The sequence below is a fragment of the Microcaecilia unicolor genome, chromosome 2 (assembly GCF_901765095.1).
Source record: "Microcaecilia unicolor chromosome 2, aMicUni1.1, whole genome shotgun sequence".
In the NCBI taxonomy this organism is placed as follows: domain Eukaryota; kingdom Metazoa; phylum Chordata; class Amphibia; order Gymnophiona; family Siphonopidae; genus Microcaecilia; species Microcaecilia unicolor.
Genome location: NC_044032.1, coordinates 2991609 through 3016483, shown reverse-complemented (window position 1 = coordinate 3016483; position 24875 = coordinate 2991609). Strand labels below are relative to the sequence as shown.

At 44.6% G+C, this 24875-nt stretch overlaps 1 protein-coding gene across 1 annotated transcript; it reads right to left on the bottom strand.

Annotated features, from left to right (window-relative positions):
• Window positions 1–734: 734 nt before the first annotated feature.
• Window positions 735–24251, bottom strand: LOC115461792 (polymeric immunoglobulin receptor-like). The gene is made up of 5 exons (XM_030191834.1): window positions 24029–24251; window positions 20312–20641; window positions 10001–10312; window positions 7118–7252; window positions 735–1556 (listed from the first exon to the last, which is right to left on the bottom strand). The coding sequence occupies exons 1-5, from the start codon at window positions 24081–24083 to the stop codon at window positions 1522–1524; spliced, it is 867 nt and encodes a 288-aa protein (XP_030047694.1). The 5' UTR covers window positions 24084–24251; the 3' UTR covers window positions 735–1521.
• Window positions 24252–24875: the final 624 nt, after the last annotated feature.

Genomic DNA, 24875 nt, shown 5'->3' with positions numbered 1-24875 from the left:
TAAATTTATGATGTTAGTTCAGTCTGACTAGGAATTTCTCACCTTTTTCTAGGATAATCATTATAACAATGACTGTAGCTAATTATAAATCATTATTACATCAAAAGCATTCCTCAACAAAATGAATAAAACCTATACCTACTCAACCCATTGTTGCTCAATTCAAACATTATCCATACAACATCACACACATACTCTCATTGAAAAACAACAACACATCAGTCCACTTCCTCAATGTAGAACCAATGATCCCACTGCCAGATGTATATCCATGTTGCTTTTATCACCAAGATCAAAAACCAATCAGTGGAGCAGTGCAAAAGTCAATCCTCCAGAATTGCTGTTAGACGCACACACTCTCCAAGGGCGTTCCACTATTTCTTCCCACCACATACAATGATCCTTGTTCTCCCCCCTTAGCGAGACATCTTTCTCCATGGCACATCTTTCCAGTCCCTCTGCTGGGCTGGAGTCCACCATTTTTCACATACTCCAACTCACTCACTCACTTTCTTTCACTCTCTCTCTATTTTTTTATTACATTTGTACCCCGCGCTTTCCCATTCATGGCAGGCTCAATGCGGCTTACATATTATGTACAGGTACTTATTTGTACCTGGGGCAATGGAGGGTTAAGTGACTTGCCCAGAGTCACAAGGAGCTGCCTTTGCCTGCAGTGGGAATTGAACCCAGTTCCCCAGGACCAAAGTCCACCACTCTAACCACTAGGCCACTCCTCCACTCTCTCTCCACTATCTCTCTCACTCTAACTCTTATCCAAGAAATCCCAGATTATATAGGATTTGTTTCCGTAGCCATTAATAATATGTCCTGTCATTGGTTGTTGACAGGCTAACATGGATGTAATGGAGCTTGGCAATTCATGATTGGTCAGGTTCAATGAGGATTCTATCATTAAATCCCAATAAATAAAAATCATGGGAATTGGTCCTATGATGCAAAAGGCGCTAGTCAGTTTAAACATTCACAACCCATTCTCTGATAGGCCCATCAAAGGGGAGTCTCTACAGACCTACCTTCTGACCACCTTCATGGGAGGGGATAATTGTCTGAGATCATCGTGACCCTACAGACTTTGCATCACGGTTCTTCTGTCTCATGATCTCATCTAGAGTAAACAGTCCAGCTCCACGTTGCAATGCTCTTTGGTACACAAGCCTAGATCAATAATGCTGAAGCTTAATTGTCCTAAAAACACAGTTCAGGCCTGGTCTGAACAGCTAGGAAGCAAAGCCTAATTGAACCTAACTTCCCTGTAGCCTACAGGCCTAAAACTACCGCAAAACTAACCATAACATATTAGCTTTTGTGCACCATTGGAGCTGAATCTGGGATCTTTTTTTATAAAGGCACAGGCAGAACAGGCACCTACTTGGATTTCTTACATAGGCATCCTGTAATAAAATCAAACTCTGTAAGTGTAATAAAAATTCAGTGCATCCTATAATTATTAACCTTGACGTAATCAATTGTTTTCTTTACATGGAAGATTCATTCTTGTCAAACTCTGTGCACTCTTTTTCTTTGCTGGTCTCCTAAAAGCAAAAATAAAGATGTGTTGATTATTTTTGACCAACAAAAGATATATGCTAAGAATATTGTGATCACAAATCTGACATTTGATTCCAAATATTTTTTTTATTTCATTTTACAGTTCACGAAAGCAGAACAGATGATCCACCAAATAACTCTTAATATAGATTAATACAGAGACAGAAGGTACCAAAATAAGATACAGTCTACAGATATTCGTACTGTTTTCTTAACAATACCCTAAGCAAAAAGAAAACAACACCTGAAACAGGAAAAAAAAAATCACCCCTATATTTAAAGCCATTTACATGGCCTGGAGAGGCTCCTAGCAGTTTAAGTGGCTTGCTCAGGGCTATCCAGTACTCATTGCACCCTCTTCTATCAGGTTGACCGATGATAGGATACTTCCAACTGAAACAGAGTCTCCTGTGTTGGGAGTGATTTTAGACTCTTCACTGACTGGCCTGTAAGTCAATCATCTTTGGAGGAAGACATTATTTAAGTTAAGACAACAGAGATGAATTTGCTTATTTTTCAAAATGGAGGCATTTGCTCTTTTAGTTCAGATGACGACTTCCTCATCTTGATTACTATAATGTACTGTATTTAGGGGTATGCTCTAAATACTTATAAGTTACAGCTTATTCAAAAAAACTGCTGTGAGATTGATTTTCAAAATTAATAGGTTCACTAGTGTTTCAGATGATATAATGAGGTTGCATTGGCTTTTAAAGCGTTGTGTCTAATGCACAAGATTCTTTTTTGGGATCTTGCCAAGGTATTTGTGACCTGGATTGGCCACTGTTGGAAACAGGACTCTGGGCTTGATGGACCTTTGGTCTGTCCCAGTGTGGCAATACTTATGATTTCTGTAAAGTTTTAAATTTTCTAGCATGGTCCAACAGAGTATTATCAAAAAGATTAAATTTAATCTGGAACTCAGTAGAAAGACCAAGTAACTGATCAAATCGTTTGTTAACACAATTTTCAAGTGCTTCAATATAACAATTGTAATTTAAACTGCCTTAATCTGCCCTTTTCCCAATGATGTCTCCAGTTTAGGATTCTGCAACTTCATATCCTCTCCCAAGCTTGATCAAATTTGGCACTGAAGAATTTTGAAATGTTCCTTCCCAATTGGTGGTTGGGAGGCGAAGATAGTGGTGGGCAGACTTATACGGTCTGTGCCAGATCCGGTGGTGGGAGGCGGGACTGGTGGTTGGGAGGCGAGGAATAGTGCTGGGCAGACTTATACGGTCTGTGCCAGAGCCAGTGGTGGGAGGCAGGGATAGTGCTGGGCAGACTTATATGGTCTGTGCCAGAGCTGGTGGTGGGAGGCGGGACTGGTGGTTGGGAGGCGGGGATAGCGCTGGGCAGACTTATAGGGTCTGTGCCAGAGCTGATGGTTGGGAGGCGGGGTTGGTGGTTGGGAGGCGGGGATAGTGCTAGGCAGACTTATACGGTCTGTGCCAGAGCCGGTGGTGGGAAGCGGGACTGGTGGTTGGGAGGCGGGGATAGTGCTGGGCAGACTTATACGGTCTGTGCCAGAGCCAGTGGTGGGAGGCAGGGATAGTGCTGGGCAGACTTATATGGTCTGTGCCAGAGCTGGTGGTGGGAGGCGGGACTGGTGGTTGGGAGGCGGGGATAGTGCTGGGCAGACTTATAGGGTCTGTGCCAGAGCTGATGGTTGGGAGGCGGGGTTGGTGGTTGGGAGGCGGGGATAGTGCTAGGCAGACTTATACGGTCTGTGCCAGAGCCGGTGGTGGGAAGCGGGACTGGTGGTTGGGAGGCGGGGATAGTGCTGGGCAGACTTATACGGTCTGTGCCAGAGCCGGTGGTGGGAAGCGGGACTGGTGGTTGGGAGGCGGGGATAGTGCTGGGCAGACTTATACGGTCTGTGCCAGAGCCGGTGGTGGGAGGCGGGGCTGGTGGTTGGGAGGCGGGGAATAGTGCTGGGCAGACTTATAAGGTCTGTGTCCTGAAAAAGACAGGTACAAATCAAGGTAAGATATACACATGAGTTCATCTTGTTGGGCAGCCTGGATGGACCGTGCAGGTCTTTTTCTGCCATCATCTACTATGTTACTATGTTCCTGTTTCTGCAACGAAGTCACAGGGCTAGGATTAACATCTCATCAGAAAAGAAAATCCTCCCTGAGGTCCAGTTCATCCATAGGATCTCCAAGCATCTGCGATGTCACTACTACTAGTACTTTCCATTTCTATAGCACTACTAGATGTACGCAGCTCTGTACACTGGACATGAAGAGACAGTCCCTGCTCGACAGAGCTTACAATCTAATTAGGCCAGACAAACAGGACAATTAAGGGATAAGGGAATTACTTAAGGTTGGAATGATAAGACAGACATGGGTACTGAACAAGTAGAATTAGGATTTAAAAGCAGCCTCAAAAAGGTGGGCTTTTAGCCTAGATTTGAAGACAGCTAGAGCTGGAGCTTGACGCACTGATTCAGAAGGAGCTTGGAGTCATCTTGGGTGCCTTCCCCACTTGGGTTGCTCTGCCTACTACAGCACTCAGCAGTGCAGGAGCACTGTGTTGCTCCGAGTTCAAAGTTTTTTCCCTCCCCCTCCAAACCATCATCTCCTGCAGTGGCTACCATAGATGGTTTGGCTTTGGTTTTTTGCAAAACAAATTACTCCATGGCACCCCTTGGAAGGTATCATTGAGGATGCTGACTGGAGCACCTGAACGTTCCCCTTTTTCTTAACCATCACAGTAAGTTGCTATCTCTTCAGAGCGACAAGGATCCCATCCTCACATGGCAGCTGCCATCTTGTCCCCTTCGGCCCCAATGCCTACTCTGTCCTACTCTGTTTAATTGCTTCTTGATTTGTACATTCCTGAGATATTGTCATGATCATGAGGTCTAACAAATACTCAAATAAATAAAAAAATGTAAACTATTGTGATTAATATAAAATTAAGTTAAATCATAAACACAACAAATCAAAACAATGTTTATTAAAAACACATCGGTCAATATTCAGGCTGTGGTGGTCAGAATTAGCCCCAGATATTCAATGCCAAAGTCATGCCCGGGCACCAGCACTGAGGATCCGGAGCTAATTCAGACAAAGCAACTGGAGCTTGTGTGGGACCCAACCAATATTCAGTCAGGACCTGTATAAGACAGTTATGCGGGCCCCAACTGATCAATCGGGACCCGCATAATAAAATGTGCCTCAACCCCTCTGATCCCTCCCCCCCTCTACCCCAGTCCAGGTCCCAATCCCCCCTCCAATCCCCTGGAACAGCATATCCCCCTTCCGATGCTCCCTCCCATTCTTCAGAACGGTATAATTCCTCCTTCTGGTTTGCCTTCCCACCTTCCAAAGAAAATCAAGGCTGGGCCCAAGCCCCCTTTCTCATCCCCATAAGCCCCTCTGGTCTACCTCACAGCTCCCTGGTGGTGGGGGACGGGGGGAACGGGCATAAGTGATGCCCACACACTCCTGCTCAGCATGGCAGCCTCTTCAAAATGGCTGCCATCACCTCTAGCAGTAGCTTCCAGTATTTTAGTTTTTAAAGAATAAAAAAGAGGAGGCAGAGGAGAAAAGTTGCATTGGGAGTCAGTTACAAACCTTAAGATAAAGGGGGAGTCACAGATTACATCACATTTGGGTTTATAGCCTGCTTACACCTTTTCAGTTCTTAGTGGCTTACAGACATTTTCAAGAGGTGTGGACATCAGATTTACACTGTAATTGCTTTGGAGATAGGCAGAAGTTTGATTATAATACATATTTCCTAAATAAGAGAGTTTTTATCTTTTTTTTTTTTTTTTCAAAACCTCTGAGGTATGATTGTGAAGGTGAAAACGATCTGGCAATGTCTTTCCAGAGTCTGGCTGCTTGGACAGCAAGACTGTTGTCAAAGAGCGTTAGTCTTTTTTTGCCCTTAGATGAGGGGAAGGTGAAAGAATTAGCAGTTTCCCATCTCCTGGTTCTTTCTTGCAGAGGTTGCGAAGCAGAAATGAGCTAGCAGATAGCTAGGGATCAGTCCTTGTAGTGTTTTTAAAATGATGCATGCTGATTTGAAAGACACTCTTTTCTCTATGGGTAGCCAATGTAGTTTGATATACAATGGGGAGACACTGTCAAATTTTGATAGCCCAAAAACTAGTTTGATTGCCATATTTTGAATGGTTTGGAGTCTCTTGAGTAGGATCCTTGTGCTGTCGATTTGGACGCCTAGGAGTATAATGTTTCGAGAGAGGGTAAATTTGATTTGATTGACGGTGATCATTTTAGGAATTTGGTCTAGTTTTGAGTTAAAACACATTGAGCTTTAACTTACGACCATGCATCCATTTTTCTAATAAGTTGATACATTGTTGGACCCTGGATATGTCAATTTTGATGATTGATTGGATGGGAATTAACACTGAGATGTCATCGGAATCCGGGTTGGGATGCTGGGAGGATATCATGAAAGTCTAAGTAGTGGATGAGCTGTAGAATCACAATTCCCTCCATTAGTTTAGCAAAGAATGGAATGGAGGCCACCAGTCTATAGTTAGAAACCATTTGACTAGGTTGGTTGGGATCTTTAGATATTGGTGTGATGATGATTTCAGCCAAGCTTTGAGGGAAGATTCCTTGCGACAGTTTCTGTTCGATCTATGAGTGAACATTAGCACGGAATGTTCATGGGGCCACTTTTATTAAGTGAGGGGATGGGCAGATGTCTAGCATGGAACGAGAGGGAACATACTTTGAGAACAGTTTGGTAAAGTCTGACCACTGTGTAGTGTCAAATTCTTTACAGGTTCTATTTGCAGGGATGCCTTCTTTTGGAGACAGGGTCATTGGTGAGTCAAAATCTTTGTCAGTGGCAGGGAGGAGACCAATTCTGAGCTTATTTACCTTGTCTTGAAAGTAAATGGCTAGGTGGTTTGCTGTGGGGAGTTTCTCTATCGCAACGTCTTCAGATATTGAAGATGTAGTGAGCGAGTTGACAATGGAGAATAGTTGTTTTGTATTGCATCCTCCTGTTTGAATCAGCTCTGAGTAATATTTTTTCCTTGCTAAGGTTGTAGCTTTTTAGTAGGTGTGGACTGCCGTTCACCAATTGGTCCTGTATAGATCGCATTTATCTTTATTCCATTTGCGTTCAAGTTTCATTTTAGTTTTAATAGGTCTGGGGTGAATCATCTATCACTCTTCCGTACCAACTTAGTTTTGGAGCGGAGAGGTGTTATTTAATTTAGAATCTAGAGGCTGGTTTTAGGCCAGTCGGTTTCCAAATCAACTATTTCTTCTTCAGGGAATCTTGGTAGTACAGCATCCCAGAAAGTGTTGGATTCTATTCTCCCTCTGGATGTAATGTGCTGTTGTTGTAGGTTGGAAACTTTCTTAAAGTGGTTCCAATTGTGAAAGACTATCTATAGTGATCAGACCATAATGATTCTTCCCAACAGATGTCTGACAATCTGATACAACCCTGGCTGTCTTTCTAGGCAGACTGGATGGGCCATGCTAGTCTTTATCAGCTGTCATATACTATATTACTGTGAGATGAGTGACCAGAACTCACTTACCTGACTTTGCTTTATCTTCCAGATATCCATAAAGGAAGAAGACCAGATGGATGAATGCAAACATGAGGACATACATAATGAAACTGAAAATTGAGGAGTGCCAAAAAGGATCCACAGAATGCTCCAACTCTGGACCTGCAAATGTTGGGATTGTGTTACTGAGGGCTTCCTCTCATGCTATGCTAGAGATTCTTTAACTCAATAATACTGCTTTACTGCAAAATATCACATGCACTCTTCTAAACAGCTTCCCTGACGGTTGCCTATATCCAGGGGTGTGCTGGTAAATTTTTAACAACAGGCTCTTTCTCCGTACATAGCCAGCTCTGCAGTTGGAAGGGCCAGGGGTGGCCAGGTGGGGGTGGGGGGGGGTAACAACACTTGCCTCTCTCTCCTCCCTCCCTTCGTGCGGGCACGCTAGGCATACCTTTGCTGGCAAACAATAAATGGACTGCCACCACTCCCAAGGTCTTGCTCTGAGCAGCATGCTGAAACTTCTCACACATGCTGGAGAAGTCCCAGCCTGCTGCCCAGAGCTGGAAACAAGGAGCGGGGAGCAGCAGCAGTCTATTTACTTGGCTGGCAGGGCTCAGCATCCCCACCAGCAAAGTAAAAGAGAATTCAGCAGGGGGCCCAAGCCTACATTTTGGAAGCCAGTTGTTAAAGTAGCCATGGAGGGCCCTACTTTAACAACCGGCTCCCAAAATTCTTAAAAACTTAACAACCGGCTCTTGCGAGCCTGTGAGAGCCTGCTCCAGCACACCACTGCCTATATCCCATCTGTATTGTTCTTATTGATCAGGTCTTCTTTCTTTGTCCACAGAGATAATTTACTTCTCATATAAGCAGGTGATATGACTAATCTTTGCTCTACATCTTCCTCTGCTCATAAAACTTCCCTAAGTCAATTTTGTGACATCAGGTAACTATTTTAAAAAATGTAACCATGTAGGGGAGGCTCCTACTCGATTAAATTGTGCTGACTAGACTGGGAGGGGATATTCAGCAACACTTCCCTGGATAGATGTATATGCTTCAGCACTTACATGTGTAATTTTGTTTAGGTTATACATGAAGAGTAGGTGAACTAGTATTTATTAATTATTTCTATCTTAGTCTTATAGTTATATTCATTACTTTATAATTGTGGTTATTTACATTGGAGAAATTAGATCTTACCTGCTAATTTTCTTTTCTGTAGTCTCACCAGACCAGTCCAAAACCTGTGGGTTCTGTCCATTAACCATTAGATGGCGACAGAAAAACAAAGTAGTCCTGTTTGATTCGCCTTTTAAGGACACTAACAGGCTCATTTTCGAAAGAGAAGGATGCCCATCTTTCGACACAAATCGGAAGATGGGCATCCTTTTCCCAGGGTTGTCCAAATCGGTATAATCGAAAGCCAATTTTGGACGTCCCCAACTGCTTTCCATCGCAGGGACGGCCAAAATTCAAGGGGGCATATCGGAGGCATAGTGAAGGCGGGACTTGGGCATGCCTAATACATGGACATCCTCGACCCATAATGGAAAAAAAAGGGCGCCCGACGAGTACTTGGACAACTTTACCTGATTGTGTTTTTCTTACGACCAAGGCACAAAAAGGTGCCCGAACTGACCAGATGACCACCGGAGGGAATCAGGGATGATCTCCCCTTACTCCCCCCCAATGGTCACTAACACCCTCCCACCCTCAAAAAATAACTTTAAAAATATTTTGTGCCAGCCTCCAATGTCATACTCAGGTCCCTCACAGCAGTATGCAGGTCCCTGGAGCAGTTTTACTGGGTGCAGTGCACTTCAGTCAGGCAGACCCATACCCATCCTCCCTTACCTGTTACACTTGTGGTGGTAAATGTGAGCCCTTCAAAACCTACCAGAAACCCACTGTACCTACATCTAGGTGCCCCCTTCACCCGTAAGGGCTATGGTAGTGGTGTACAGTTGTGAGTAGTGGGTTTGGGGGGGGGGGGGGGTTGGGGGACTCAGAACACAAGGTAAGGGAGCTATGCACTTGGGAGCAATTTGTGAAGTCCACTGCAGTGCCCCCTAGGGTGCCCAGTTGGTGTCCTGGAATGTCAGGGGGACCAGTACACTACGAATGATGGCTCCTGCCATGACCAAATGGCTTGGATTTGGTCATTTCTGAGATGGGCGTCCTCGGTTTCCATTATTGCCGAAAATCAGAAATGACCAAGTCTAAGGACGACCATCTCTAAGGTTGACCTACATTTCAGGATTTGGGCGTACCTGACCGTATTATCGAAACGAAAGATGGACGCCCATCTTGTTTTGATAATATGGGTTTCCCCACCCCTTCACGGGGCCGTCCTGCGAGGACATCCCCAGGAAAACTTGGGCGTCCCTTTCGATTATGCCCCTCCACATCAGTGAACTCACTTGTGAATAACAAAATGTCAAGCTGAAAATTCAATCTCATTAAGATATTTCTCACTGAGAGTCTTGTAATATTCAATTGTGAACTTAAATTGTATTATTTAAAATTTTAATGGAGGACAAAATCTCAACTGTCTAAGCTCGGTAGCAGATATAATTTCTTAGTGCCAGCTCTTCATAGACTCCAGTACTATCACTGGTGAAAAACCTCAATTCGTCATTGTAACTTTTTAATGCTTTTTGTGTGTGCATTTACTATTTTCATTACAACCTCTTCTTCAGTACTTATAATCAAAAGAATAATGTAAACATTTGAAGGCACTTAGCTTATCTTTCTACCAAAGGGGATCTCCTTTTCATGGCGTTCTATGGCTAAAGGACGCCAACCTTTTGCCTACTGGTAGGGCTAGGCCTGCTTTAGAATCCCCCTTCCTACCTTGCCCACACACACGTCATTGTTAGAATGAAATGTTGGATTTGGACTCACCTGGAAGAACGGTCACTATCACAGGGTACCCAGAATCCCAGTGTTGTCCCTGTGCCCCACACCAGTACAGCCCAGTGTTTTCCACAGTGAGTTGCTCCATAGTCACTGTGAACGTTTCACGATCATCCATGATAGAGATTCTGTCATTTGTCTTAGACTCTGTGTCAACAAGGATATCACAGGAACTCCACTTTAGTCCCCAACACAAGTATTTTTTCTTAATCTTAACATTTCTTTCATACCAGCACTTCAGAGAGACTGATCCTCCAACGAACCCCTTCACTTCCTTTGGTCCAATCAGCTCCCATGAGTCTGCAGTAAAGAGACAAGAGAAGAAATGTTACCAATATTGCCACAATTCTCAATCTAAGCACTGTCAAGTGAAATGCCAAACTTTGATTTAAATAAAGGTTCAAAGAAAAGCTACAAGAATGGTAAGGGATTTGCGTTACAAGACGTATGAGGAGAGACTTGATGACCTGAACATCTATACTCTGGAAGAAAGGAGAAACAGGGGTGATATGATACAGATGTTCAAATATTTGAAAAGTATTAATCCGCAAACGAACCTTTTCCGGAGATGCGAAGGAGGTAGAACGAGAGGACATGAAATGAGATTGAAGGGAGGCAGACTCAAGAAAAATGTCAGGAAGTATTTTTTCACGGAGAGAGTAGTGGATGCTTGGAATGCCCTCCCGCGGGAGGTGGTGGAAATGAAAACGGTAACAGAATTCAAGCACGCGTGGGATAAACATAAAGGAATCCTGTTCAGAAGGAATGGATCCTAAGGAGCTTAGCCGAGATTGGGTGGCAGAGCCGTTGGTGGGAGGCGGGGATAGTGCTGGGCAGACTTATACGGTTTGTGCCAGAGCCGGTGGTGGGAGGCGGGGCTGGTGGTTGGGAGGCGGGGATAGTGCTGGGCAGACTTACACGGTCTGTGCCAGAGCTGGTGGTGGGAGGCGGGGCTGGTGGTTGGGAGGCGGGGATAGTGCTGGGCAGACTTACACGGTCTGTGCCAGAGCTGGTGGTGGGAGGCGGGGCTGGTGGTTGGGAGGCAGGGATAGTGCTGGGCAGACTTATACGGTCTGTGCCAGAACCGGTGGTGGGAGGCGGGGCTGGTAGTTGGGAGGTGAGGATAGTGCTGGGCAGACTTATACAGTCTGTGCCCTGAAAAGGACAGGTACAAATCAAGGTAAGGTATACACAAAAAGTAGCACATATGAGTTTATCTTGTTGGGCAGACTGGATGGACCATGCAGGTCTTTTTCTGCCGTCATCTACTATGTTACTATGTATATGTAAGAGAATTTGAAGACAAACTTGCTGTAAAGGCAAATATTAGAAGCAGAAAGCTTGTGAGAGAATCAATGGGACCATAAGATACTCAGATAAGACCATTGCAGAGATACTGAATAAAGTCTTTGATTTAGTCTTTACTGAAGAAGATGTAAGAGATCTACTTGTACCAGAAATGGTTTTCAAGGATGAACAACATAGAGGAACTGAAAGAAATCCTGATGAACCTGGAAGACTTACTGAGCCAAATTAATAGGTTAAAAGTTAGTAACAGCAGAAACAAAAGGGGTTCGCAGTTTCCACAAAAATTCAACAAAAGAAGGAGGTGGAAAACACAACTTCAAGAGATCAATCCGAGACACAGGGTGAGATGCTCCAGGAAAACTTTATTAGGACCCTACACGGTCCGTGTTTCGGCTTTTAAAAAAGCCTTCATCAGGGGTCGATCAGTGGATGCACAAAGTGTATACTGATTGACAATGGAGCACATAAAATATCGTCTCTGAGTAAAATAAAGTGTACTGCCTCGTACCAACAGATTCAATTTGAAATAGTTTGAGGCAGTACACTTTATTTTACTCAGAGACGATATTTTATGTGCTCCATTGTCAATCAGTATACACTTTGTGCATCCACTGATCGACCCCTGATGAAGGCTTTTTTTAAAGCCGAAACACGGACCGTGTAGGGTCCTAATAAAGTTTTCCTGGAGCATCTCACCCTGTGTCTCGGATTGATCTCTTGAAGTTGTGTTTTCCACCTCCTTCTTTTGTTAAAAGTTAGTAAACCACCTGGACTGGATGGTATGCACCCCAGTGTACTGAAATTACTCAAATATGAATTGCTGATCTACTGTTAGTGATCTGTAACCTATCATTAAAATTATCTGTGGTACCTGAAGATTTGAGGACATCCAATGTAACACGAATTTTTAAAAAGGGATTCCAAGGTTGTTCTGGGCAGTGGCGTTCCTGGGGGGGCTGGCACCCGGGGCGGATCGCCAATGTGCCCCGCCCCCCTGGGTGCAACGCCCCCCCCCGATATAGCGCAGACCCCACCCAGCGAAAGGACACCCCCGCGAAGGAACCCCCCCCGCCAGATGCACGCCGCTGGGGGTGTGCCACGCGCGCTTGTCCTCCGTTGTTCTATGCTTCTTCTCTGCCCAGGAACTGGAAGTAACCTGTTCCGGGGCAGAGAAGAAGCATGGAACAATGGAGGACAGGCGCACGTGGCACCCCCCCAGTGGCGTGCACCCGGGTGGCGGACCGCACCCACCGCCCCCCCCCCCCCCCCTAGGAATGCCACTGGTTCTGGGTAATTACAGACCTGAGCAAAATGATATAAACTAATATAAAGAAGAAAATAATTGAATACATAGACAATCATGGTTTAATGAGACAGAGTCAACATGGATTCAGCCATGGAAAATCTTCCCTCAGCAACTAGCTTCAGTTCTTTGAAGGAGTAAATAAACATATGGATAAAGGTGAGCTGGTTGGTGTGGAGGGGCATAATCGAAAGGGACGCCCAAGTTTTGCTGAGGACGTCCTTGCAAAACGTCCTGGCAAAGGGGTGAGGACACCTGTATTATCGAAACAATATGGGCGTCCATCTTTTGTTTCGATAATACGGTCGGGAACGCCCAAATCTTGACATTTAGGTCGTCCTTAGAGATGGTCATCCCTAGACTTGGTCATTTCTGATTTTCAGCGATAATAGAAACCAAGGACGCCCATCTCAGAAATGACCAAATCCAAGCCCTTTGGTCATGGGAGGAGCCTTCATTCGTAGTGCACTGGTCCCCCTGACATGCCAGGACACCAACCGGGCACCCTAGGGGGCACTGCAGTGGACTTCATAAATTGCTCCCAGGTACATAGCTCCCTTACTTTGTGTGTTGAGTCCCCCCAACCCCCCCAAAAAAAAAAACCCACTACCCACCACTGTACACCACTACCATAGCCCTTACGAGTGAAGGGGGCACCTAAATGTGGGTACAGTGGGTTTCTGGTGGGTTTTGGAGGGCTCATATTTACCACCAGAAGTGTAACAGGTGAGGGGGGATGGGCCTGGGTCTGCCTGTCTGAAGTCCACTGCACTCACTAAAACTGCTCCAGGGACCTGAATACTGCTGCGATGGACCTGAGTATGACATTTGAGGCTGGCATAGAGGCTGGCACAAAAGATTTTGAAGGATTTTTTTTGAGGGTGGAAGGGGGTTAGTGACCACTGGGAGAGTAAGGGGAGGTCTTCCCCGATTCCCTCCGGTGGTCATCTGGTCAGTTCGGGCACCTTTTTGTGCCTTGGTCATAAGAAAAACAAGACCAGGTAAAGTCGTCCAAGTGCTCCTCAGGGACGGCCTTTTTTTTTCCATGGTCGAGGACGCCTATGTGTTAGGCACGCCCAAATCCTGTCTTCGCTACACCTCCGACACGCCCCTGGGAACTTTGGTCGTCCCCGCAACGGAAAGCGGTTGGGGACACCCAAAATCGGCTTTCTATTATGACGATTTGGGCGACCCTGTGACAACGACGCCCATCTTCCGATTTGTGTCGATAGATGGGCATCCTTCTCTTTCGAAAATAAGCCTGATAGTGTATCTAGATTTTCAGAAAGCTTTTGACAAAGTCATTCATGAACAAGCCATAGGATAGGAGGCTATCCAGTGTTCTGCTGTGGATTGGGAACTGATTAAAAGATAGAAAACACAAGGCAGGGCTAAATGGCTATTTCTCTCAATGATGGAAGGTGAATAGTGGTGTGCTGCAAGGATCAGTACTGGGACCAGTGTTTTTTAACATATGTGCAATGAGAAGGTCATTAAATTTGCAAATGACACATCTATTAATTCACATGCAGACTGTGAGAAATTGCAGGAGGTCCTTGGGAAATTTGAAGACTGGGCATCCAAATGGCATATGAAATTTAATGTGAACAAATGCAAAGTGATGAACATTGGGAAGAATATTACAAAGCAAGTTAATTAATGTTTGGTTCTACATTAGGAGCCACCACCCAAAAAATGATCTAGGTGTGTCATTGTGTATAATATGTTGAAATCAATATGTTGATGCCCCTCTACAAGTCATTGGTGAGGCCCCACTTGGAGTATTGTGTTGAGTTTTGGAGACTGTATCTTGCTAAAGATGTAAAAAGCCTGGAAGCGGTGCAAGGAAAAGCTACAAAAATGGTATGGGATTTGCATTGCAAACCGTACGAGGAGAGACTTAATGACCTGAACTTATACTTTGGAGGAAAGGAGAAACAGAGGTGACATGATACAGATGTTCAAATATTTGAAAGTTATTAATCCACAAACAAATCTTTTCCGGAGACGGGAAGGTGGTAGAACTAGAGGACATGAATTGAGGTTGAAGGGGGGCAGACTCAGGAGTAATGGCAGGAAGTATTTTTTTCACAGAGAGGGTGGTGGATACATGGAATGCCCTCCTGCTGGAGGTGGTGAAGATGAAAACGGTAATGGAATTCAAACATGCGTGGGATAAACACAAAGGAATCCTGTTTAGAAGGAATGGATCCATGGAATAGTAGCGGAGATTGGGTGGCGACGCCGGTAATTGGGAGACAAAACTGGTGCTGGGCAGACTTCTATGGTCTACACCCTGATCGTGACTGAATAGATATGGAGTGTGGATTTTAAGGGGCTTTGACGTTAGCTTCAGAACTTAATACAAGAATAGTGCTGGTTAGACTTCTACGGTCTGTGCCCTGAGAATGGCAAGGAGAAATCAAACTCGCATACCATGTACAATGAGTTTATCTTGCAGGTCTTTATCTGCCGTCATTTACCATGGCTTTTTGTCCAGTGTGCAGAGGCAGCCAAAAAGGCAAATGGAATTCTAAGAAGTATTAGGAAAGGAGTGGAAAATAAGACAATTATAATGCTTCTTTATCGCTTCATGGTGTGAGTCTGCTTTGAAGAAGCACATTAGTGGAGACAGATAATAATCTTAAGCTACTTAAGCTGGAATTGACACACGAGGATCATTATTACTAAGAAATGCTGGATTTGGACCAGTGGTGTGCTGGTAAATGTTTAACAAGGGCTCTGTCTCTCCCAAGAAAAAACAAAACTTATATATTTACGCAATTTTATTCTATATTTTATTAGTACAAAAGGTACAGTGTAGCAACTAACTTACAACTAATGTTAAAATATACAATACTCTTTACTGTAAATTCCATATGGCCATGCAACTTCACGGAACAAATCCCCTGATTACAAGCAAATACCAAGTGTGTTCATTCAGTAACTCAAACCTCACTAGTTTCTGAAAGTTTTGCCCTCTCCCTGTTGTAGAGTTGGAAACTTGTTTGGAAGGAAGATTAGACTAAACGGATAGAAAGAGTAGGCAGATAAAGGAATAGAGTCTAGACACACAGCAATGAGAGAGTGTGAACGACTACCTAAGAAAAGAGAGGCAAGAAACTAAATAGTGAAAGGGGGAAGGTAAAAGGGTGGAGGGGCGGCTGAAGGCAGATGATGGGATTATGGGGAAGTAGGCTGGAAGAGGAGAGAGAAATTGGGTTGACAGGGAAGGGAAGCTAGTGAATAGTGGACAGATGAGGAGAAAGGAAAGATGGAAAAATATATTTATTATTTATTTTATTTCTTGGGATTTATTAACCACCTTTATGAAGAGATTCACCCAAGGCGGTATACAGCAGGTACAGTTTAATATAAAACTTACAATTTTGTAGCAGCATAACAATAGTAAAACAATCAAGAATAAACATTAATACAATAAATGAGATAAAATTGAAAACAGTACATTGAAATCTAATAATAGAACTACCGTGAAACAGTATCAAAAATATACACATTTGACAGCACTGGAATTCAAATATCAGAGATGTACCACAATGTTAGCATAATACTAATGATACACCTAATAAGCATGCATTAGAACATTCAATTAACCCCTCTAGGACTGCATTTTCTGAAGTGCTACCCGTTCCATGCGCAGGGCCCAAGAGACTGGCAGAGCTCTAGAGTCTCAATGCATGGATGAGACGATGATGCAGGAAGGAGGGTTTTAGATTTAAGAACTGGGCAACATTCTGGGGAAGGGGAAGCCTATTCTGAAAGGATGGGCTCCACCTTAACCAGGATGGGACCAGGCTGCTGGCATCAGCATTTAAAAAGGAGACAGAACAGCTTTTAAACTAGAAACTGGGGGAAGGCCAACAGTCGCACAAAAGTGCGTGGTTCGGAATAAGGTATTAAAGATATCATCAAAACAGGGAAGATAGGGTATCCTGATATTGAGGTTGCAAGAGAGACCATAGTAGATCAGGTAAAGTCTCTGATATCTTGGAGTATAACCTTGGCACACCAATCACCTGAAGTCTCTATTATTTTTATGAAGTCTCTTTTATTGAATAAATCACAGATTTACTCACAGTCAGATGTTCAGAAGTGCTGTCCCAGGGCACAGAGACTCTGCAGTTCTGGGAGCTGTTTCTGTGGTTGGAGGTGAGATCTGAAGAGAGGTACTACTACTACTACTATTTAGCATTTCTATAGCACTACAAGGTGTACACAGCGCTGCACAAACATGGAAGAAAGACATTCCCTGCTCAAAGAGCTTACAATCTAATAGACAAAAAATAAATAAAGTAAGCAAATCAAATCAATTAATGTGAACGGGAAGGAAGAGAGGAGGGTTAGGTGGAGGCGAGTGGTTACGAGTCAAAAGCAATGTTAAAGAGGTGGGCTTTCAGTCTAGATTTAAAGGTGGCCAAGGATGGGGCAAGACGTAGGGGCTCAGGAAGTTTATTCCAGGCGTAGGGTGCAGCGAGACAGAAGGCGCGAAGTCTGGAGTTGGCAGTAGTGGAGAAGGGAACAGATAAGAAGGATTTATCCATGGAGCGGAGTGCACGGGAAGGGGTGTAGGGTAGCTTTATTGCAGGTGAGAAATAGTTGAGCAGATAGAAGTGGTTCAAAAAACTGGGTGACTGGAATGTGCGATATCTCTTTAGGGAGGAGATATTTTCAAGGTAAAAAACCAAGTTTGCTCCAGGGAGTCGGAAGCAGGACAAGTACTGGTCAGAAGCAAGATGGTGAATGCCTCGTGGCCAGAGAGGCAGGAGGGTCAAGAAGGCTCACAAGCCCAGGGAGGAGGAGTTAAAGACCAATCGGGACAGAGCCTGCCGTAGGGTGGCAAGGGTGGTCCAAGAGGATGGCCCTCGATTGGCGGGAAAGGTCATGCCTAGCTGACCTCTCAGAACAGAGTTAGTAAGAATGATCAGGAAATGACACGTTAGACAAAGAAGCCAAGCTTGACTGAGAAAGAGAGGAGGTCTAGGCAGAGACAGAAACCAATGGTAACAGTTCTTATACAAATAGGCAAGTGTGGCTGCGTTTACCTGCGAACTACAGTACACACAATGCATTGTTCATGTAACCTTGCAGTGAGAACTGCAACCATGAAAGTCATAAGTACATAAGTAATGCCATACTGGGAAAAGACCAAAGGTCCATCGAGCCCAGCATCCTTAGACATGAGAATAACAGTAAATCATTAAACACATTTTAGGATCACATTACGAACTAGTGCAAGGCTGTCGGAGGACAGAACAACCATAGTAGATCAGGTGTCCTTAAATAAAAATAAAAATCAGACAAAACACTGCAAAGTACTAAGCATGATATAAATAGGAACAACAAACATAGTTTGAAATGTCTATATATGAATGCCAGAAGCCTAAGAAATAAGATGGGAGAGTTAGAATATATTGCAGTAAATGAAAAATTAGATATAATAGGCATCTCTGAGACCTGGTGGAAGGAGGATAACCCAGATTGAAATAAAATCTGGACAGCATAAGGAAAGGGAATAGATGGAGAGATGAGGCAAGAAACAATATGAGTGAAGTAGAGAAAGAACAGATGGCTGGCTGCTAAATGACTTGAGGTGGCTTCCTCATCTCCCATGTCCCCGGAGACTGCACTCATGCACTCACCTCTCAGGGGCGCCTTTAAGACTTCTGCTCACAGATATGTCAGTATTGAAAGCTGCTTTAGTCGGAAGCTAAAGCAGAGGTCTGATAGGGTGCTGCCTGCTCAGAAATTGGCTGTCTCAGCACTATTGAAGCAGCAATTGAGGCACTTGGTAGGAACAGAGAGACAGGATGCTGGCTCAGTACCTCCTTCTACAAACTGGCTATTCAGTTGCAGATAAGGACTCTGAGGTGTAGGATTTCACAGGACTTTATCCACAGCTATAAACTGTTTCTTGTGGTAATTCTGACCTGAGGCTGACATATGGCTCTAAATGTCCATCACAGAGTTTTACAAGGCTAGCAAATGCAGAAGTCATGTTGGTTAGCAACATTCTCCGCACTCCGCAACTTACAAGCTTACTGCATTCACTTTTGTAAGAATGGCAAGATGTTAGTGGATGCGTATTGTGAGAAGGAAGAGGCTGTCCTACCCTGGTTAGGCCCCTAGAGGGCGCTGTTCCCCTAAAATGTCCAGGGAGAAGGGCTGGGTGAGTCACAAAAGGGAGCCAGTAAGGGGTGTATAGCAGGAGGTCTCTAGGACTGAGGAGAGTCCTGGGGATAGAAACAGGTGCAGCAGGTTCTGGGCTGGGTCCTGTTTGGCCATTAACCACAATACTCCACCTGAGTTGTGAGGGAGAGAGGAGAGCCAGCAGCTGCAGAGGAGGGCTGGTAGCTGAAGCAGGAGGATCCCCATGAGAAGTACTGGCTGAGCCCTATGGCCTGGTGGTGAACTGTGTGTTACCAAGAAGGACTGAGTTAATACGGCTGGGGTAAGAAGGCCCTAGAGTATCAAGTATAAGAACTGTGTGCTACAAGAAAGGACTGTGTGTCCAGGACTGAGTTAGTACTGAGCCCAGATGCCTGTGTGGGATGGCTCAGGGGGAAGACATCTGTTGGGTATTGAACTGTGCAAGAAGAAAGGTTTAAGCTGGAAGATTGCACTGAGTAGGAAGAAATGGTTAAGCTGGAAGAACTGTTTAAGCTTGTGAAAGTGTTTTAAGCTAAAAGAAGTGTGCCCCAGAGACGGGAATAAAGATTTGTATGAGAAAAATCCTGTTGATGAGACCTGACTATGTTTGCCTTTTTGAGAACCAGTTCACCCCGAGTAAAAAGGGGTTGTAGACTAAGTTGCATAAAATCTGCATACTGAGAACCAGCTCACCCTGAGTGAAAGAGGGACCTGGGATCCTGAGGTGGGAGCTTCATAATCACAATAGCCTCATCATTTTCACAGTGTCTACCAGGGATGAAACCCGTCTGATCTGTGTGGACCAGGTTTGGCAGTACCCTCCCAAGCCTAGATGCCATAATGCTGGCAAAAAGCTTGATGTCTTGATTTAATAGAGATATAGGCTGGTAAGAGCCCAGTTGTTCTACATCCCGTCCAGGCTCGGGCAGTCTCACAATAGTGGCTTGTGTTAAGGACCCCATTTGCTGAGTTGGGTTACATAGAGCTTGACATAGATCCCCAAAGGGACCAACCAATTGGGACCCCAAAATCTTATAATATTCAGGGCCCAGGCCATCTGGGCCTGGTGCTTTTGCTAGCTTCAGCCTTTTGATAGCTTGCTGAATAGAATGTTTGTACGTTTGGGAAGCTTGCCAGGTGCCCTTGGCCTGGATTGGCCGCTGTCGTGGACAAGATGCTGGGCTCGATGGACCCTTGGTCTTTTCCCAGTATGGCATTACTTATGTACTTAATTTTCCACTTGTAGCTTCTTGCATGCCTAGCTTCATGACACATTTTTGTTTTGATTTGCTTACTAGCACTTAAATTCATGCAGCTACAGACTGCTTTTTCTCATGTGCTCTAAATGATCTGGTGCAACTGTACTTCCACCCACTGATACTCCAGAAGAAAGGGGGGGGGGGGGCAGCAGAGCCAATCAGCTGTCACATCAAAAAGTGCTCACAGTAAAGTCTGAGAGTACCACTGCGATCCTCTTGAACCTCTACAACCGGCTCCAGCATACCACTATTTGGACTTACCTAGAACTGTCACAATCACAGGGTGCCTGGGATCTGAAGAGAGGGATTTGGTTATCCCACACCAGTACTTCCCACTGTCTTCCTTGATGAGCTCCTCCATGGTCACTGTGAATGTCAGCGCTGCGCTGTCATCACTGAGAGAGAGTCTGTGCGTCATCACAGCACTGTTAGATTCTGTCTGAATAAGCTTCTGACAGGACTCCCACGTCTCTCCTCTACACCAGTGTTTCTTGTTAATCTTATACTGTTTTTCATACTGACACTGCAGAGAGAGTGATACTCCAACAGGACCCCTTACTTCCCTTGGACTGTAGAGTCCACAAGTTCCTCCTACACAGAAAAATGGGGAAATAATAGTAAATTAAACACATTCAGAATATTTAATTTCATTTATTAAAGCAGTGGCTCAAAATCATTCAAGATAGTTTACCACATGACAGCTGAAACGACATACATGCATTAATATAGAGACCCTTTTACAAAACTGCTTTAGGCGCTAATGTGTGGTAATGCAGACTAATATTTGGTAAAACAAAATATGAAAGTGCTAAACCCCTACGAGAAAAGCTACATTGGCTCCCTCTAAAAGAACGCATCACGTTCAAAATATGCACCCTAGTTCACAAAATCATACACGGAGATGCTCCAGCATACATGTCAGACCTGGTAGACTTATCACCCAGGAATGCTAAAAAAAAAATCATCCCACACATTCCTTGATCTTCATTATCCCAACTGCAAAGGTCTAAAATACAAACTAATGCAAGCATCAACCTTTTCCTACTTGAGTACACAATTCTGGAACGCGCTACCGCACAACTTAAGAACTATCTATGAATTAACCAACTTCCGCAAACTACTGAAGACCCATCTCTTCAATAAGACATATCACATAGACCAACAAATGTGAATCCTTCAATAAGGCATACCACACAGACCAACAATTGTGAATCCTCTATATAGATCCAGAATTGTCTTATATTATTTGCTTGTTAATCTAATTCCATGCTTTTTCATTACCATGTTACCAAGATCCTTCTGTAATTACTAAAAGCTATTTCTTATATACCTCCATTATTCATGATAATTGTAAGCCACATTGAGCCTGCAGAGGTGGGAAAATGTGGGATACAAATGCAATAAATAAATAAAATACATAAATAAATATCACAGGACACGCTAAAGCATTCTGCATTAGTTTAGCCATCTGTATGCACTTAGCAGGGTTGCCAAGAGACAACGCCGGGCCTGGGGCAGAACCGGAGTGTCGCGCGCCTCCCCCTCCTGCTCGTGCCGCCACTCCCTCCCAACCACCCCCTTACCTTTCTGTCTCTGCCTCCAAGGTGGGGCCTGGGCCCGGAAACCAGCTAGCCTCTTCCTACCTGCCTGCTCCCACGATCTGTCTTCTCCTGCTTCTGTCCATGCTGGGAGTCGGGACCCAGATGATTGCATTAACGTGATTTCGTGCTAATGCAAAAATCCAGGTCCTGGGCAGCACACAGGAGCAGGAGAAGACAGACCCGGAAGCAGGAAGTCAGGAAGAAGCTTGTTGGCACCGGGCCCGAGCCCCGGCACTAAGGGCTAGATTCTATATATGGTGCCTAAAAAATCAGTGCCAAAAAAGTGCTACTCTATAAGCTGTGCTTAAAGTTAGGCATGGTTTATAGAATAGCGCTTATACCTGGGAGTCATGCCTAACTTTAGGTACAGCCATCTGCACCAACTGAAACATGGCGCATATGTATGTGCCTACATTAGGTGCATAACCCCCTTATCCTAAATAATAAAAAGCACTTCCAATGTTCTGAAGCTGACTCCGTGGCAATGAAAGGTTGAAGGGTTCGTGCTGCCTCTAAAGCTGTATCGCCCGCACTTCGACCCCATGATCAGAGATAATTGCGCTGCTTAAATTTGCATGCATTATCTCTGATCATAGGTCTAATAGCGCCCCACGCTGTTCAGAGCGCTGTTTGGAACAGCGCGGGGCTTTTGATCATCTGCCTGTTATAGAGCACTCTACAGACCGGTCCATAGGGTGCTGTATTACCACGGATTTCTGAGGCCTTTTCCCTTTCTTTATAAGATCTTTTTACAGTCGTATCATCCACTTTGGGTTGGAAGTCTTCATTTACACAAACAAAATTAGGGGGGTAAGAAGGTCATTTTTACAAACTCCAAAAATAAGCTCCACTCTAGCGCTCAGCCATCGGCACTTGGGTCAACCACAATGACTTTCTGTATCTGCCTCCCCCCCCCCCCCCAAGATTTGCCACTGCTAGAGTCAGCATGTGGGTTTGATGGGTCTTTAGTTAGATCCTGCCTGATATATCTTTTCTTCTTATGTTCCTATCCCTTATCATTCATTGCTCCGCTGGATTTCTATGCTCCAAATGCATTTTTTTGCACATGGAATATCAAGAATTCCATCCCATAAAATCTCTCCATGAGGATGGAATTTTTTTTTTTTTTTGTTACATTTGTACCCCGCGCTTTCCCACTCATGGCAGGCTCTATGCGGCGGGCAATGGAGGGTTAAGTGACTTCCCCAGAGTCACAAGGAATCGAACTCAGTTCCTCAGGACCAAAGTCCACCACCCTAACCACTAGGCCACTCCTCCACTGTTGCTACTATTTGAAATTCTACATGGAATGTTCCTATTCCACTAGCAACATTCCATGTAGAAGTTGGCCCTTGCAGATCACCAATGTGGCCGCGCAGGCTTCTGTGAGTCTGTCAGACTCACAGAAACAGAAGCCTGCGCAGCCTTCTACATGGAATGTTGCTAGTGGAATAGCAACATTCCATGTAGAATCTCCAATAGTATCTATTTTATTTTTGTTACATTTGTACCCCGTGCTTTCCCACTCATGGCAGGCTCAATGCGGCTTACATGGGGCAATGGAGGGTTAAGTGACTTGCCCAGAGTCACAAGGAGCTGCCTTTGCAGGGAATCGAACTCAATTCCTCAGTTCCCCAGGACCAAAGTCCACCACTCTAACCACTAGGCCACTCAATGTGGCCACGCAGGACGTCAGACTCACAGAAACAGAAGCCTGCGCAGCCTTCTACATGGAATGTTGCTAGTGGAATAGCAACATTCCATGTAGAATCTCCAATAGTAGCAACATTCCATGTAGAATCTCCAATAGTATCTATTTTATTTTTGTTACATTTGTACCCTGCGCTTTCCCACTCATGGCAGGCTCAATGCGGCTTACATGGGGCAATGGAGGGTTAAGTGACTTGCCCAGAGTCACAAGGAGCTGCCTGTGCCTTAAGTGGGAATCGAACTCAGTTCCTCAGTTCCCCAGGACCAAAGTCCACCACTCTAACCACTAGGCCACTCAATGTGGCCACGCAGGACGTCAGACTCACAGAAACAGAAGCCTGTGCAGCCTTCTACATGGAATGTTGCTAGTGGAATAGCAACATTCCATGCAGAATCTCCAATAGTAGCAACATTCCATGTAGAATCTCCAACAGTAGCAACATTCCATGTAGAATCTCCACTCATGGCAGGCTCAATGCGGCTTACATGGGGCAATGGAGGGTTAAGTGACTTGCCCAGAGTCACAAGGAGCTGCCTGTGCCGGGAATCAAACTCAGTTCCTCAGTTCCCCAGGACCAAAGTCCACCACCCTAACCACTAGGCCACTCCTCCATTTGGCATCGGATCTGCCTTTAATCCATAAATAAAGAACTCATTCGTTTCTAACCTGGGCAAAGGATCATCAGACTCCAGACAGGGAAAGACCTGGTTAAAATCTTCATCGTTTGAATCCTTTCTTCTTTAAAACTTCCTTTAAGTGCTGTCTGCTGGATAATCTTCCATGGAAATCTCAGTGCTCTATGGGGTCTCAGGTGGGTCACTGCTGTTTAATCTCCCCCCCCCGAAAGCATGATGCTCCGTAGGATCTCGGGTGGGTTACTGCTAGTTAACTCTCCTCAGAAAGCTGAGCGATCTGTTTACTCAGTGATGAAAAAGGTCCCTGTTATTTCCTGCAGTCAGAGTGACCACATTTCTAAAAATTCACTTCCTCATCATTGTTTCGTCATTGAAACCTAGTTTTCATGTAACTCGAAAAGAGAAGCGCTGTATGCTTTCCTTTGGGGTGTGTTTGAATTATTTTCCGATGACAAACATTCCCTCCTGAGTCTTCTTAGAAAATGAAAGAGCCATGGGATCAGAGTTACTGAGTGGGGGGGCAGAGGATTAAAGGTGTCAGAGCAATGAGGATCCAGCCCTATTGGTTGGGACTGGAATAACTTGCAGGGAAAAGTGTTCCTTTATGATAATTGACAGTATGGCGAGGAGTTAGAGTTAATATAGTAACATAGTAACATAGTAGATGATGGCAGAAAAAGACCTGCATGGTCCATCCAGTCTGCCCAACAAGATAAACTCATATGTGTATACCTTACCTTGATTTGTACCTGCCTTTTTCAGGGTAGGGTTACCATACGTCCGGATTTACCCGGACATGTCCTCTTTTTTAGGACATGTCCGGGCATCCAGACGGATTTGGCCAGCCTGCCCGTTTGTCCGGATTTCTGGACAAATGG